The sequence below is a fragment of the Bacillus rossius genome, chromosome 5, assembly GCF_032445375.1.
Source record: "Bacillus rossius redtenbacheri isolate Brsri chromosome 5, Brsri_v3, whole genome shotgun sequence".
Classification (NCBI taxonomy): Eukaryota; Metazoa; Arthropoda; class Insecta; order Phasmatodea; family Bacillidae; genus Bacillus; species Bacillus rossius.
In genome coordinates this window covers 75430842-75447971 of record NC_086333.1, presented here as the reverse complement: position 1 = coordinate 75447971, position 17130 = coordinate 75430842, and the positions used below count along the sequence as shown (strand labels likewise).

Below are 17130 nucleotides of genomic sequence, written 5' to 3'. Positions count from 1 at the left end.
ACACATAGTGAACTTCGAAAATTCATCAAACGAAAACATTTTGCGAATATCTGAAACAAATAAATATGCACTAATGACTGGGATTTGTGTACACATGGAAGAATTGTACCGTCGGGATGCATTGCAGTATCAGAAAGAAGAAATAGGCTTGAAATCTTGAAATTGTTTCTGTGGAAAATATGCTCGGAATTACTAGGTAATATGGTGACGTGAAGAAAGATAAATTACGCCCGCGGAAAATAAGCTTGGAATTACGGTTAAGGTTATGTGAGAAGTATTATTGGCGAGAGCAAACATCGGTTATCAAAATATCGCAAGTATTTACCGATGTCCGATATTGAAAAATGTGCCGATATTACCGATCTCCGATATCGGATATCGAATATCGGGCCATCACTAGTTTAATATGTTATTTAAGAGTAGAACTACACAGTTTGTCTGCGTTTTTCAGGTTTTGAAAAATGCATATTGTATTTACTAGGCCTAAACATGTTACAAAGCACAGTACTGGAAACTGTTTTAAAAAATTTACTGACAAAAAAAAAAGCTCAAGTCCTAACCTAAAAACAAATAAGTTACGTCTATTTTTACCTGTGGCTAGGTTATATAAACTTTTTCCAATAAGTGCTGTAAAAAAACACGACTCGCAGCTATATGAATATTTCAAGAGTAGGTAGGCCTAACAAAATTTATTATCGTAACATTCTGTTTATCTACTTAAGAATGCACAAAACTGTTAAAATATCGTACGCAATGTACTTGTGCATCCATTGACGAAGTTTCGGGTCATCCAGTTTTTCAATCGGTATGTTCGCTTCGATAAAAGCTCGAGTTGTTGTCATAATGAACTCATTCTTGTCAAATTTTGCTTTTTTTGCAGTCAACAAGGCTGATTCCAGCGAAATTTGCCTTTTTGCACCGGATTGTTGACTTACCTTGTTTTTGTTATGCGAGGCACTGTTTTTTATGCGTTTCAAGCACGTGTCTTTCCGTTACCACTCTATTCTAACGTTGCAGTACTTGCACACGAGAATTTTTTGCACTTTGTCAAAGACATAGAATCCTTCGCTCGCAAACTCCGCCGCCCTGTCAAATACTGTCACAACCATTTTAAAATCAACGTTTTACGAAAGAAACAGAGAAAAAACGTTTGATTACATCCACGCCATTTTAACAAACTGTGGTGAGTGGCGACTCTGGCGAGGCGACACGAATACCACTTCCTAGACTATTGAAAGTCGTTAACAATTGATTATAATCGACTGCTGTTATCGAGGCATCAAAATACAGACGTTTAGCTTTTTTCAATGTGTTTTTTCGTAATTTTTTTCGTGATTTCTCTAAATATTTGATAATTTCGCATTTTTAAGTTTATGTATATTAATTTCGTTAATATTTTGCAATTTCGCGCATCGCGAAAAACACCTGTCTCTAATGATGCGATCCGAAATGCGGACGTCTCCCACCAGAAGCAAGGCTGTCCGTGAGACCTGGTGGCCCGTCCCGCGGGAGAAGGCGCGGAGTTCGGCCAGCTCACCCCACGCTCTCGTCCTCCTCGCGGGCAACCCTGTCCCGCCACCGGAACAGCTCTCTGAGGGCGAACATCTGCTGGTTGTCGAACAGCTTCTTGTTGTGGCGGTACAGGTCCATGTGGCTGTCCTCCGTCAGCACCGGCTTCACGTAGCGCTGCAACCGCCCGCTCAACCCCTCAACCCCTCGCATCAACACCGCCTTTACACACATGGCATCTCTTTGTGGAGTGTCACAAATACCTGGTGAACAAATCACAGGACCTTTGATTAAGATTTTTACAAGAATTTTTTTTTATCACAGGGTTATTTTCATAACTAATTATGAAAAAAAAAAAAAAAAAAAAAAAAATCGGAAATACATCTACTATTCGCAAAAACGCGGGGATTTTTACGCTAGAAAGCTTAAACCGTTTTTAAGTGTATAATACAGTATGCCCATACAAACAATGTCCCAGTTATAAAATTTTAATAGTATCATGCTGAAGGGTGTGGGGTTCGAGTCCCCACCAAGCAACCTCCGACAGTTCGGCGCTCAAGCGCACAATGAAATTATCAAACAGATGCAGTTTCCTCTATGCTGTGATTGACACAGAAACATTAAGTGTGTTTCCAAAAAAAAAAATGAAATAAATCGATAACGTAATAAGTTACAAAACAAAGGAATTGTATAACAAGACCAGTGTAACTTTATTATGAAATATTTTTCATACGTTTAACAGGTACAAAAATTATAAGTGTACAAAACAAAAAACACGTAACAATCATAAAGTGTCACAACATCAACATAGCTGGCCTTAGTTCCAACAGAACCTTTCATACACAATTTTATAATGTGTACGAGCATGTCCTGGAAAACCATCTGGGTGACGGCAGAAAGAAGCATGAAATTTTCCCCTAAAATTAAAATCAATTGGCCATTTCCATTACTTTTCCAGGATTTTAAGTAAATTCCCTGACTTTCCAGAATGGAACACCCTGTTATAAAATGAAAATGATTGACTCACATAGCAAAGAAGCAAAAACATTAGTGCCTTTCACACAAGTATACAATCTTTGGATAAAAAAACAAAAAAGAACGTGCTAACCTTTTGCTACACACTGTTTTCTTGACAGGTACTCCAGTGAACATTTACTTTGGCAGCTGAATATTCTTACAAAATTAACAAAACAAATACTGTACTGATAACACAATTAATGACAAGATTTTATGGTTTTAAATTTAAAACAGTTTATTTTATATATTCTTTCATCATTAAAAAAAATTGTATTATTCAACAAATATGAAACTAAATATTTATTAATACTGATTTAAGCCAAAATATTCTCATTTATGATTGACACCTGACACACTAATACAGTAAATAAGCATGTCTAGAACAGAAATACTCAGAAAAATAAAAATTAAACTGCAAATTGTGTGCATTCGAAACATGTGCCATCATTAATGTAAAAATGTGTTACTAATGTTAAGAGATTCAAGATTAAACAATATTTTTTTTTCCCCCACTCCATTTAGGTCATACGTTACGGAAGTTATGGTACAAAATTCATGCTAAGTAAATTATAACCAATGAATTTACCATGATAACAGATACAATTTTTGTACGTTGAGTTAAGTTTTTTCAAATTGCTCATTGTTAGGGACATGATTTTATAATTTTATTTTTAGGCTAATTTTGTTTTTAAAACAGGAGATTTCGGGTATTTATATTTTTATGACCTCTGTTTATTCATAAGCATATTATTAAACATATGCAACACTTAAATTTTTCATAATACATACTCAGTTCAACAAAACAGTTTATTGTAACCGATGATATATGATGCTCTTATACGTAGGGCCTGGAAAAATTAGCATCTATTTATTACATAATTAGCATTTATGATGTTGAAAATTAGCATCTATTTTCCAGAAATTAGCATCTATTTTTGAGAAATTTGCATAAGATATTAAAGTTACATAACAATACAAGAAGTTGTAATAGTGTTTATACCCATTATGACGAATTTTAACACAAACCAAAATCATTAAACGGTATTTGTAAACAAACGTTTGACCACTAGTAATTTCAGATGGAAACAAACTGACGATTCGAGTTGACCAACTTCAGTACGCTAAATGTGCACCACAAAATGTATGATTTGTCCCTATGTAAAATATTGATCAGAAAAAAAATTTGAAGACTAAAGTGATTATCAACGAATGTAAAAAACCGCGTACTAAAATATTTGTAGTAGTTTTCAGCATTTAAAATATTTTCATTTTTATCTTTGCAAGTTCACTACGATCCCGTCAACGACCTAGATATTTTCTAGGTTGTTGGTTTCCGTGATGCGCTTCCCGGGAAATTTTGTTTTGTTAGGTTAGATACTCTTCATGAACAGGCAACACACGATGCAATGGCGAACGTAGGCGAACGTGATGTGATCTAACAAAACAAAATAACTGCGTCGATAAGTAGTGTGAACATTCTTTTCTAAACAACATTCAACGGTATCTTGAGTAAATCGTAAAGAATAAATTTACAAAATTACTTATTCTATACTATCATGCGTGATATTTGGTTAAGGAATGTTTTATAAATAAAGGTTAGGATTCGGATTTTATTCCTTCAACAAGCCTTGTCAGAAGCTATTGTTTACGGTAATTGTGTTATGGTGGCTATTTTCAAAAAAAATACTTTGAGGAATGTGTGTTCAAGCCATTTTGTTGCATTCTATAGTGGTTTTTCGCCCGATAATGGCAATTTTACCGCGATTTCGCAAATATAGCATTTATAACAACAATTAGTAAAAAATCGCATCTAACCTCAAAATTCGCAAAAAAATCGCATCTATCGCAAATTGCGAATTTTTCCGGCCCCTACTTATACGATATAATAATTCGTAATAAACATTTATAACCACTCGTAGCACTAAAAATAAATCTGCACGTAACTGTGTGTTTGGAAAATGTACCAATTCCGTAATGTAAAAATGAGTTACTAATAACAGTTAAAAGATTTAAAAAATGAAGTAATTCAATATATGTATTATTTAGTGCAACAATTTGGTACAACCTTCATGTTATGTATGCTATATTCCTAGAGTTTAATATATTATAATTAATCAGTTTTTGTGATTAGAGTTAAATTTTTTATTAAAAAGGTTGATTATTCTGTGATTTCAATTGCGATTCAGTGGTAAATGGTGCATTGACTTGCTATTTAGTGTTATATATCTTGTAGTGGCATGCTTTGCGGTGTTGTTTCGGTTTCATCGCAATTCACCATGGTATCTCGCCCCCGACAATAAGCTAGTCTGGGGCAAGGCACAGGCACGAACCTTCTTGCAGATCTCGGTGCTGCACTGGATGACGGACTGCAGGATGTTGGACTTGCCGTTGGCTGCCTCGATGAGAGCGTTCTTCATGATGTCGTAGATGCAGAGCAGGTAGTGGGTGTCCTCTCGAGCGTACTTCACCAGCTCCTTGGGCAGCGGCCTGGAGCCCACACGCACACGACAACCAGTGCTGCTGTCGCCTCCACTCCAGTCTCACTGAGTTCAGTGACTCTCAGACACCCGGGATCCAGCTATTACATTTTAGTAGGCCTGTACGAAGCTACGCCTAAGCAATACAATTTTTGATTTGACTTCGCCAGGAAATTTTATGCTTGTTTCATTTGAAGCTTCGGTTGTGAAGCAAAGCTTGGCATCTGACGTGAAGCTAAATGTTTGTTTCGAAGCTTTAAAACATGGGAGCCAAAGATTCCTCATGAATTTTTTTTTGCAGGAATAAAGTTGGTTAATTAAAAAAAATCAAAATGTGGCACTGAGGTTTTTACTTTTATTAATGCTCAATATTAATATTAAGCATAGTTAGTTTATAATTTTTATTGAATGGTGTTATATATAAGGTCCAACTGGTTAATCACTTAGTTCAAACATTACAAATGTTAAAATATAATTTTTTTTTGCTGTCCTCAGTGTAATACAGCACTGCTTAAAACAATATTCACAGATTGATTAAAATTTGCCAACATTTTAACCATTCAATTAGTTATTCACTTTGCATTAAAAAAAACTAGTATTTGCACAGGCCTATATTTTGACTGATTTTCACACTGAAATGACACATTAATTTTTACCCTTTTGAAACTAGCAAATAATATAGTATTTAATGGGTTTGTTTTTTTTTCTTACAATAATTTTTAAAATTTATTTTAAAACGTCTGAAAATGAGTTGCACTTACTGAATCAACTGGCAGAAGATATTTTACATGTTATTTAATCTAAAACGCTGGAAGTTTCGGAACACTAGCAGACGTCTAGAATCAAAGAGGAAGTCGACAGAGTCGGGATGAGCTCAATGCAGCCACCGGGACTCCGGGGGCGTACCTGATCCTCCAGTCAGCCAGCTGGTACTTCTTGTCAGCGGTGACGGCGCAGTACTTGAGCAGCAGGTAGGCGAGGGAGAGGTGGGGCAGGCTCAGGGCCCGGGCCGCCTGGTGCGTGTCGAACATGTTCACCACGTACAGCCCCAGGTCCCGCTGCAGCCACTCCACGTCGTAGTCCGCCCCGTGGAACACCTGCGGACACGCTCTTCAGCTGCTCACCGACTCCAGCCTGGAGGAACTCTAACTGCATCGCTGCACTCATCTCGAGTGCGTGAAATACTGCTTGCTTGCGGCATGCCGTTTTCATCGAATGGGGTGTTACCCTATGGTGTGATGCATGTTTGGCGATGTCGTTTGTAAAATCCATACCTCAAAGTGACATGTCTTTTTTTTTTTTTTTTTTTTTTTTTTGCCACAGACACATTTTTATAAAAATGTGTTATTTCTGTGTGTTGTTATTTTCGTCAGAAACCCTTGACTGTTTGGCGCTGACTGCGGTAAGTACTTTCTGAGAAAAAATTTGCATTTCCTTTTTCTGCAGGAAGAGTTTATGACATTTATATTAACTAACGTAGTGCTGAATTTATTTTAAAATTTTAAGTCTCTGTAACTGGTATCATTCCTTCCAAACAGAGTGAAATCTAAATACAATGTATCTGAAAAAATTGCACAATTTTAGTGCTGAATAATGAAATTACTTTACACAGAACTGTTACTAAATCTGAAACACCTTTAAGGTACCTGAATATGAATGAATGACATAACAATTCATCGTCACTCGTTTGTCTCCTTAGAGACGACCAGAAGGACAGGCTGTGAATGGAACACTGGTAGAATGAATAGGTGGGGGAAATGAAAGTACTCCCAAAAAACACATTGGCCTGCAGTAACCTCAGCCACATTTCCCCACCTGAATTTAGTATCATCTGAATTGGCATTACAAAGAGGTTTCAATAAAACAATTTAATAAGTTGAATAGTTTGCTTAAGAAAATTTATTTCAAGAGAGTCAAAATAAAAATTTATTTGAAAGAGTGAATAAATAAGTTCTGAATCTTATTGAATATTAGTTAAGCCACGTCCAAGTGTCGCAGAATACACCAGAGTTTCATCCTATGTTGCACTAACATTATCAGTTGACTACTGAAGGTAACTGCTACCATGATAGTGCAATCACATTTCACAATTATACACAGGGCCAGTGCAAGGTAAATTGGCGCCCTAGGCAAAAAACTTTAATGCCCCCCCCCCCCAAAGAACACCCCAAAAAAATTTTTCCTTGTCTGAATACATCACGTAAGCCTAAGATTTTGTCAACAATCAAATGTAAGCAGGCTTGTGTTTTTTTTTTTTTACTTTTTTACTTATTACAAATCATAAACAGGTCACCGTGGACTTTAAATAATTACTTAATCAATATAAACATTCCAAACTGTTACAAAAATCCATTTTCATCTAGTTTCAATAATCGTTCAACATATTGTATCAGCTGTTGTGTGTCGTGCTGTGCCGCCCCCAGCTACTTGGCGCCCTGGGCGGTCGCCTAGTTCGCCTATATGGACGCGCTGGCCCTGATTATACAATCCACAACTCTGAATTGGCTGAACCCAATTCGATGGCTAAGATGATCTCTAAAAAGTGATACACTGCTGAGCCAAGGTCCCACGATCCGTCACATTACCTCTAAAAGGACAAACGCGCTCACCTTGACGACGCTGGGCTTCGTGAAGACCTCGTTTAGGACGTGAAGCTTGTCCCGGAGCTCCAACGTGTCGACGATGTAGTCCTTCTCCCGGGTGGATATCTGCATGAGGCACGTGATCCCGAGGAACGATCTGTACGAGTGATGCTGCAATCACGACCAGAAGGTGCTTGCGCCACGGATACAACACTACGCACGGCAAGGCCAAGCAAGCACATGGCTGGAAACAATCACCCTGTTTGCAACCGACTCAGTACTGTTAGTGAACACTCGCTTGTATTCTCTCTCGTCCAATGCATTTCCATTTCAGTTACCTAATATTCACATATTTCAAAATCAATACAATGTTATGGCTTGAGAGAGTTCTACCCAAGCAACATTCATTTGACACTGTGAAACGACCCTTGCACTCACACTCTGTCAATTTCTAAGATATATGTATCTAATTTTAACTTTTTTATCATAACTTAACTATTTTTTTTTATTTTTTGTGTGGTAATATTCTTACATTATTAATGTATAATTATTTTATAATAATTAATAAAAGTAAAATAAAATTTATTTATTTCAAAGCCATAAAGTATGATGTCCACTAGAAGGTAAATACACCTTAACCCACACATTCAAGGTTATTCTCTCTCCGTGGCAAAAAGATGGGTAAAAAAATATAATTCATTAGACGGGAGAGAACAAGGGTATAAAAAAAAGCAGTCTTTTTGTTAGCTAATGCAGGAATTGTAGGGGTCATAAATAAGGGGGTGGAAGGAGAAGTGGGCCTCCTCACAGACAAAGAAGAAGCGAGGGTCGACACCAGTGATGTATTTCTTACACGCCAATAAGCACAAGAGCACAAAGACTCCACTTGTATTCATGGAACTCTATTTAAGACAGATATCTGGTGTGACCCTTATTCTAGACCGATATTTTCTGTGAAAATTTTAAGATTATTTTGCCCAAGATCAAAGTTGTGACCCACACCCCGGGGGGGCGGCAGACCAGGTGTCGACCACGAGAAACGCCGGCTCACCTCCAGATCGACCGCGATCTCGGAGTGGGCTCGCAGCTCCGCGAGCATGTCTGCGAGCTCGTGGGCCCGCTGCACCATCACCAGCGGGGTGTCCTCGAGGGGCCGGCACCCCTGGAGCGGCACCGCCGTCAGCTGCGTCTCCGGGGCCACGAAGTGGGCCAGCTCGTACTCGTACGGGTGGTTGAAGCTGCACCACAAACACACACTTATCAGAACTGTACAACCTGACAATCAGTTAATCAGTTGCAAAAGATTAGTTCCAGTTAAAAATCAAACTGAAAGAATTCTTTAACCAAATAGAAGAAAAAAAATTTGACTATGGTTAAAGTAAGAGATACTGCCTAAAAAAATGATGATGTTGAAATACTCAAGAAGAAAACAATGAAAGAGATGAAGGAGTCAACAAAGGCAAAGGAGATGACAAAGGAGATGATGAAGGGGACAATGACAAAGAAGAAGACAACGAAGAAGACCACGACAAAGATGAAGAAGAATATGATGATGGAGTTGATGACAACAGAAGACTATTATGAAAAGGAGACAAAGAAGAAGAACAAGATGATGAAGACAAAGAAGGAGACAACAACGAAGGAGGAAATGACAATGACAAAGAAGACAACAAAGGAGATAAAGACAACAATGAAGGAGACATTGACGAATTAGAAGGAAACGACAACAACCACCACCACCATGACTAACACGAACATGACGATAATGACAATTTTCTAAAACTGTTTTCTCGTGTATTAAAATTTATTTATATGACCAATCTTAGCAGCTGATGAAATGCTAATAATTGTGCTTTATTACAAAATAATTTCCTCACATTAAGACACCAAAATGGTTTAATATTAAATCAATTTATTGTACACAGCATAATTGTGAGGTTTGCGGTGAATCGTATCTAACCGATAACACATTAAATACATCAAAGTCCTTACACCCCAAACTGCAGCTAAGTCCTCAAAAGATGTTGCAGAAGAAAAAACCAGCCTGAACCAAGGCAGAAACAAGCTCACTTTTCGCCACCATCCGAAGCCTCCAGGAACAGCGCGAGGGGCGTCGAAGCATTCGGCTTGTCCTTGATGCGGGGCTGGAACGGCTGTGGACTGTTGTCTATCTTGTCCTTGAACTTGGCCTGCGGCCGCTCTATGTTCTTGGCGGTCAGCAGGCGGATGGCCGGGGGTGTAGCGGGGGACGGGGCGAGCAGTGTCGGAGTGGCCCCCACGTGGGCGGGCGACACCTGTGCATCCATACACTCTCCATCACGCTTGTATGAAAGCAAAGAGACACTGGTTTAAATTTTAAATGTACCAATCACATGATCACTCTAATATACGTAAAATATTTCCTTACAAATTCCCTAATACAGTAACACACTACAATAAGATTTTTTTTATAAGTGTGAATTAAATGTTTTCATAATATCCAGCAAATAAAGTTCCAACGCAGAACATATGCCTGTATGTAGACTATTTTCACTTTGGGAATCTAGGAGAATGTTACAACAACAAAGTTTTCTCAGAAAATAATTTGCAAAAATAATTTAATTTACACAAGATAAAAAAACGTTCTTGCCTAAATGCTAACAGATATTTATAAATTGGTTTTTTAATGAATTATGTAGTAGTTTTTTTCCCCTAAATCCACAACTAAAAAGCAAAAGATACAAAACAGAGACTGTTAAAGAATGTTGTAGAATCTAACTACAAATACATAAAATAAATTAAAGTGAAAGGTGTTTTTAATTTGGTATTCTATTTTTCTGCACTTTCCGTATTCAGGTAACAATAGAAGCACTCGCGTTCAGATTTTTTTGTGCAGATTCCGCACAGTTGGTCTTGGGACATCAGATCACGTCACTTTCATTGCCAACATTGTTAATTTGCTCACAATTTATCATTACCTTTTAGTTTTCATTACAGTACAGAATTTCCTGCTAACTAGTAGGCTAGATTTCACACTTGGTATTCACATTAAAACTATATGACATTCAATAATTTAGCAAACCTGCTAATCTGTAAGGACTCCAGAAAACAGTAGATAAACCTGACCAAAAGCAGTGTTAAAATACTGCAAATGTGGTGCAAAATGTCTGTGTGAAAAACTTTTTGCTGCTTCAAAAAATTAGTAACAAATTTTTATTTTTGCCTTTTATTCCCTTAAATTTTGTATTCTATGCACTGCGAATTCAAACTCAAGGATTTCTGGTAATGCTAAAGAAAAAGCCTCTTTTCCAGAAAAAAATTTTATATTTTTTCTTTTACTTCTTGTCATTTTTTTCCAATTACTCTCTAAGAGGGTGTTTTGATACATAAAATAGTTTACAGTTTTAATGAGTGGTTAGGTTAGCTACATTAAAAATAATATTGGTAAAGATGGTTAGGTCAAGTTACCTAGGTAAATTTTTGAATTGGTAATTTTGTAGGTTTTTACAGTATTTTTGATGTAGTTAACCATTCATAATATTTTTAAGTACTCTGAATAAAGCCAAACAACCAAACCTAACCAATCATTTCCACAATATAACTATAACATCTACCCTAAAAACTTGTTCAATTTAACCTCCAAATCAGGCACAGCCGATGCATTCGTGTAAACAAACAAACGGCCGCCAATATTGGTACGTGTGGTACACTGATATCCCTCTCCCCCTTTCGGCTTCACCCCAGGCCCTCGTCTCCGTGCTAGTCAGGCGTCCTCACCGCCGGCCTGGCCGCGTTCCAGCTGCCGCTCGCGGACGGCTGGATTACCGCCTCCACCAGCTCCACCTCGGGGTCCCGCCGGTGCCCGTCCATCTCGTCCAGGTTGTTGGCCTGTTGAACGCAATCCCAGCCAATCCCAGCAAGACCACTTGCGTGCGCTCGCTTTCCAAAAAAAATCTGACATGACTTCTGCGAATATGGTTTCTTTTAATCTGAATAGCGTTTTGAACTGAATATACAATTGTGTATTTACGAATATCAAATTGTTTTCAAAGAAAATTTACATATTCACAGGAGTCCAAGAAAAACTCATGAAAAAATACAATAAAATGAAAAGGTTAAAAAATAATTTGAAGTAAAAATGTAAAATTTGATTTTAAAGTTTGCATCAATTCAATTTGAATTAAAAAAATTTTCAAACACTAGCCGGCCCCTGCTCTTTGTACAGTTTTGATGCTTACAGGATTTTTTTAACATTGTGTCATACACTATTTCAAAAATAAAAATTTAATGTTTAGAATAGTTTTGCAAAACTTGAGTTTGTTTTTACTCATGAATTATTTTATTTCTGATTCTTGAGATACAGATCTGAATCCAAGGCACTCCTTTTGATTATCAAAATTGAGATCTGAATTTGAGAAAAAGTAGATGTTACCCTTGACTATTCAAAAGAAATTTTTACATTACACTATTGCCATTCAAAAGAAATTATAACAATACACTTCAAGACACTGTAAAGGGATTGATTTTAAGGAATTATTTCACAAGTCTTTAGATAAACAGGACTGGACAGTCTGATCTTTATGTACAAGGATCACTCTAACATTCTTCTCCATCACAGCATAGCTCGGGTCAAACTTACCACATGTTCCAGAATCGTATCGTTAGCATCGATGATTAGATCCAACTGTTCCTCTAGATCTCGCTGTAAAATGTTACCCTGGATCTTCTGACTACGAAGCAGCTTACTAATCCTAAAAGAAAGCATTCATCTTCAGAAACATCATGGTTTACTATATACTAATTCAATGATTGAAATCTCCTAAAATGTCAAATTTTACAAATTAAAATATCAAGATAAATTTTAATTCTCCATGTTTGATAAAAAAAATTTCTAAATCACGTGAATGGTAGAGAATAAAATACTTATATTTTACAAGTACAATAAATACTTGGTTTGAAACACTATCAATACTAATTATTTAAAATGAGCTTAAAAAAAAGTGAAATTACAAAATGTCAAAAGTTTGCTAACCGAGTAGCATATAATAACATTCAGGAATCACAATTCTTTTACAAACAAAATTTTTAGTTAAAATTTTTAAAAATTAAACAGTAAACAGTAAATAGATTGTTAGTTTTGAAAATGGTTAGTACAAGGTTAAGTTACTTGAACCAACCCAATTAGTGGCAACTGTCACTAGATATTTTCCTTCGGAAAATTTTCCGTTGAGCAACTTTTCAGGAAAAATATAAACCCATACTTTCCCCAAAAATATTCCTTTACCATTACAAACACGGATCTACACAATTCAATACGATAATTTATTTTCTACAGATTTTTTGTTCCTATCAGTTGGTGGAGGGTAGCATGGGTCCTACCTAAACCAACAAACATTAAGTGGACCATTAAGTGATACAAAACACCAAAATGTTTGTTGTACTTGTTCCTGTTTGTATAAAAAAAATGTATTTGTGTATTTATTTTTTAAGTATAACTCGGAAAATTTTCTGGTTTGGCAGAAAACGTTTTAGTATTTTACAGGAGAATTTCACAAAAATACTTTCCCAAAAAACCAACATCAATAACGGTCACTCACACTTTCAAGATCTTGCCGCGTTCCTTCTTGAGGGCACTCTGGAAAGCGGGGTAGGTGCAGAAGTACTCCCAGTTGTCCTTGGACGGCAGCTTGTTGGAAAGCTGCGTGCACTGCACCAGGGCCGCTGTACCCGCCTGGAACAGCACGATCCAGTCGAGTGTTCACTCTCCGCCTCCCTTTCCAATAAACATGCCCACTGGAATCGCATAACATGTGTCTGTCATGTCTGATAGCAGGGACTCTTACGTTACTGTATAGTAGATTTACCAGTTATATATTTTGTTTTGGCATCTACAATTAATACTTATTTGGTATAGTAATTATTCAGGAATGCCACAAGCTTGGAATTCCAAAATTCCCCGACTTTTTCAGATTTTTTTTGATCTGAATCCACAAGTTTCCCTGACCTCCCAGACACAAATAATCCCGTGATCCACTTGGTGTTGCTTTCTGGAGGGAAAAGAGGTATATGCCGTTCAAATAATTAAACTGTCACCTTGGCAAGATTTAAAGCTGTTTTAGATTGATACACGTGTTTGTAAAATTGTCATAGATTCACCTAAAACTATTGAATGTAGGCTAACAAACTTGAATGCAAAAATGAGGAAATAAGTTTTTTCACCCATTGTGTTAACTGTAAAAAGCCCAGGATTTCACAAAAAGGAAAATCAAATCAATAATGATATTTAATGTGAAAACTCACACATAATTTATAAATAGAGAGCAAGTTGTTGATATGCAAGTGTTGAAACAGATACTGGATAATTATAGCCATAAAGGTTTTTTTTTTAATGTTGTTAATAGGTTTTACCGATTGGCACTAGGATTTTAAATGCATTATGTTTAGTGTGTTAAGTGCAAGGGGTGATGTGCGTGTTTAATTTTCGATGTATAATTAAATACTATTTCACTAAATTAAGTGAATAATAAAATGAGATAAGGTCAAAAGATTTGTTTTACTAAGTTAGGTTAGTTTTGTGCTCATTGAAGAAATAGCAAAATGAAAGGTGTGGTGAAGTTAGTTTAACAAAATTATAAAATGTTTTAAACATTTTCATTTTGATGTGATAGTGATATTAAGATATAGGGCATTTTTGACAGGAAACATTCACGTGCTTATTTTTCACATTTGTTTCTTAAGGAAATTGCATTACGGTAAGCAAAATAATATATCTTCGGATTGCGTTCTATATTATAATAGGTAGGGCTGTAATATATAATACATCAGAAAGTTTAATTAAGAAACATATTTTGTGCAAAATGAGCAAGTGAATATTCTACTCCAAAAAATTCATATTCCCATGCTTGTTCTGTAAAAATGTAAGGGTGATAATGATGCAAGCGCCCCCATGTTAGAGACATTGTGAATATTATGGTATCAAGATCTAAACTATAACTGAAGATATTTGAAGGATGAATGAAATCAATAACTTGATCAGTATCATAATAAGTATAAATCGTAATTATGGGTTTTAATATTTAAATTAAAATTTGCTTTCTGGAGTACGAGGAGCTAGTGATCAATTCCAAATCCTGCTGCAGTTGGATACACATCCGGTGGCAAGCAGTTTTGCCTACCTTTCCCTTACCCACCTCCTGAACCACATTCCTCAGGCAACTTGTCCTCTAAACTATACTAGTCCCGTCAATTTTATGACAAAGTTTTTTTTCCCCACTTTATATTAAACGTCTATCTCTATAATTACTTTTTAGTTTTCCTTCCTGCTTATATATTGCCCTATCTTTATCATGTCCCAACTTTTCCCAACCTCCCGCACAATTAAATATATGGTACATGCTGACCAACCTTCTTTCCTGTGGACTGCCCCATCCCATTTCCTTCATTAACTCCGACCCACCGAGAGGAGTTGATATTTCATTATTTATTTTCGATAACAAACCAAACAATTAATTCCGCTGGTAAACGAGTGTGCACTCCAAGCTCCCTCCGCTCACACTTCAGGAGGAATATTAATTAAACATTTTAAGTGAAACATAGCAGCATGAAAAATATACCTTTATAAAATCATCTATTGTTGGATATCCTGGCAAAAATGTATCGTCATTGTTCATATCACTGGATTTTGCAGCCGTAGACGATGATTCGGAATTTTGACCTAAGCCGTTGTTATTGCCAAAGTTTTCCATTTCCAACGTTTTCTTTAAACCACCTTTCATTACACCATATCGGCCATCAGGTTAACCATTTTGTTTTTAAAGTTAAGTCACTAAATATCCCTACAAAAATAAATATCGCCGACGGTTTCATTTCAAATCTAATATTATTATCAGCCAAAAGAAACAAATTGGTATTACAAAACCACTTGGAAGTTAAAAAATAAATATAACAAGGTTGTGGAACAACCATAAGTTAACTCATTAACCGTATTCCTGAACGAAACATTTCTGTTAGGTAGCGAAAAATCAACTTGTTCAATAAACTGTGATTTACACAAGGCTAAGAACATATTTAAATACATTCTATCAAACATTGGCTACCATCACGACGTTCACAAAAAGAGGTTATATACGACTTAATGGTGCCAGTTGCGTTTCAACCATATGAACGAATTCAACGAAAAAGGAAACTCTGCGCAAGCACGGAATTATGGCAACCAAAAAAATATAAATAATAATCCAAAATCCGTTGCATAAAAATAAGGTACTGGCTGTGTGCTATCGGAAAATAGGAATATGGTAAGGTATCAGGGGTAACATATTTGACATCTTGACGCCGAACGCCAATGCTCCTCCATGTCGCATAGACCGCTATGCCTCATCAACGTCTCGCAAAGGCATGTGCACCGAACGCGCTCGTGCGCGCAACAAAGTGTAGTCCCTGCAACAAGGCGAACACCAGGCAACGAGTCCTACATCGGCGGAAGGATCCGGCCAGGTGTGGCATATCCCTCCACCGAACTACAACAAATGAAATTACGTACATTTTTCCACAGGTTTTTATTAGACATTATTTTCATCAATTAATATTTCAGTATTTTCAAAATCATGTTTCACTGTGTGCCTTGTCCCGAACCTGGCCGGTTCAGTTTCCCGCGAAATTCACACATTTCCACGGGAGGGCTGGCGGGGGTAAGGGGGATCGCGCGCGGCGAGACAGTCAGTGTCCTTCAGGAGCTCCGAGAGGCCAGCAGCTGTCGCGCAACGTGGAACCATCAAATCTTGCTTTCACCGACATGTAGTTTCAATAGTTATAATCTTTTCTTAATCGTTTACGTACAGTTCTGTTGTCGGCCTCAATTTACCATGAGGTATTTCACTTAAATAAATCAGTGCTCCAAGATGAGTGTACAACGTATTACGTAAGTACTGTGGGGAGTCTACGAGACGTTACATCGGCGCTTCATGCAACAACCTAGCTTACCGGCTAATTAGTTCCAGCTCGCACGGGGCAGCCAGAAGGTGACACGTGCCACCCAATTTAATAACGAGTCAGTATCTGGGACACATCTAAGAGTCATGCAGAGTCGCCGGAAATAGGGGCCTACTGCCATTAGCCCAGTGTAATAAGTATTGCGTAATAGTGAAGTGTTTTATTCGTCAAGGTATAATTTGTAATGTTTGAGTATATTTTGTAACCGCCGCATCGTGTGAAGGAGTACGTCCTTCACGCGCAGTAAAATCGTGAACCGCCACTGAGGAAGTGGGCTGCGCGTGTGACTATTCGATTCGGGACAACCGTTACGGCCAGAACGGGCAGCACTATGTATTGGGCTGTGCCGTAATAAATTCATCAAGTATCCACCAGTAACTTTGCGTTCTTCTTCAGGCATCCCGAGTGGCCATAACACCTCGGGTGGCCCTACTGCGTTAACCCCTACCTCTAGCCCCAAGGCCGAACCCTCCCTGAGATCTCGAACCCAAACAAAAATCACGTAAAATCAATGGAGGTAGTGGGGAAGGCGTCAATCTAAACTCGTTGACGTCGACCCAAGTGTCTCCTCGGCTCCT

General features: G+C 37.3%; 1 protein-coding gene across 1 annotated transcript in view; it reads right to left on the bottom strand.

Annotated features, from left to right (window-relative positions):
• The window catches only part of LOC134532023 (exosome complex component 10 homolog), a 32591-nt gene extending 16922 nt beyond the window's left edge, over positions 1 to 15669 (bottom strand). The window contains exons 1-10 of the mRNA XM_063368150.1: positions 15178 to 15669; positions 13162 to 13295; positions 12204 to 12315; positions 11342 to 11452; positions 9656 to 9879; positions 8637 to 8823; positions 7613 to 7756; positions 5910 to 6100; positions 4857 to 5013; positions 1538 to 1686 (exon numbers count right to left, since the gene is read on the bottom strand). Of these exons, the coding sequence (XP_063224220.1) occupies positions 1538 to 1686; positions 4857 to 5013; positions 5910 to 6100; positions 7613 to 7756; positions 8637 to 8823; positions 9656 to 9879; positions 11342 to 11452; positions 12204 to 12315; positions 13162 to 13295; positions 15178 to 15339 (1571 nt within the window). The 5' untranslated portion in view covers positions 15340 to 15669. The remainder of the gene's footprint in view (positions 1 to 1537; positions 1687 to 4856; positions 5014 to 5909; positions 6101 to 7612; positions 7757 to 8636; positions 8824 to 9655; positions 9880 to 11341; positions 11453 to 12203; positions 12316 to 13161; positions 13296 to 15177) is intronic.
• Between the last annotated feature and the right edge of the window lie 1461 nt (positions 15670 to 17130).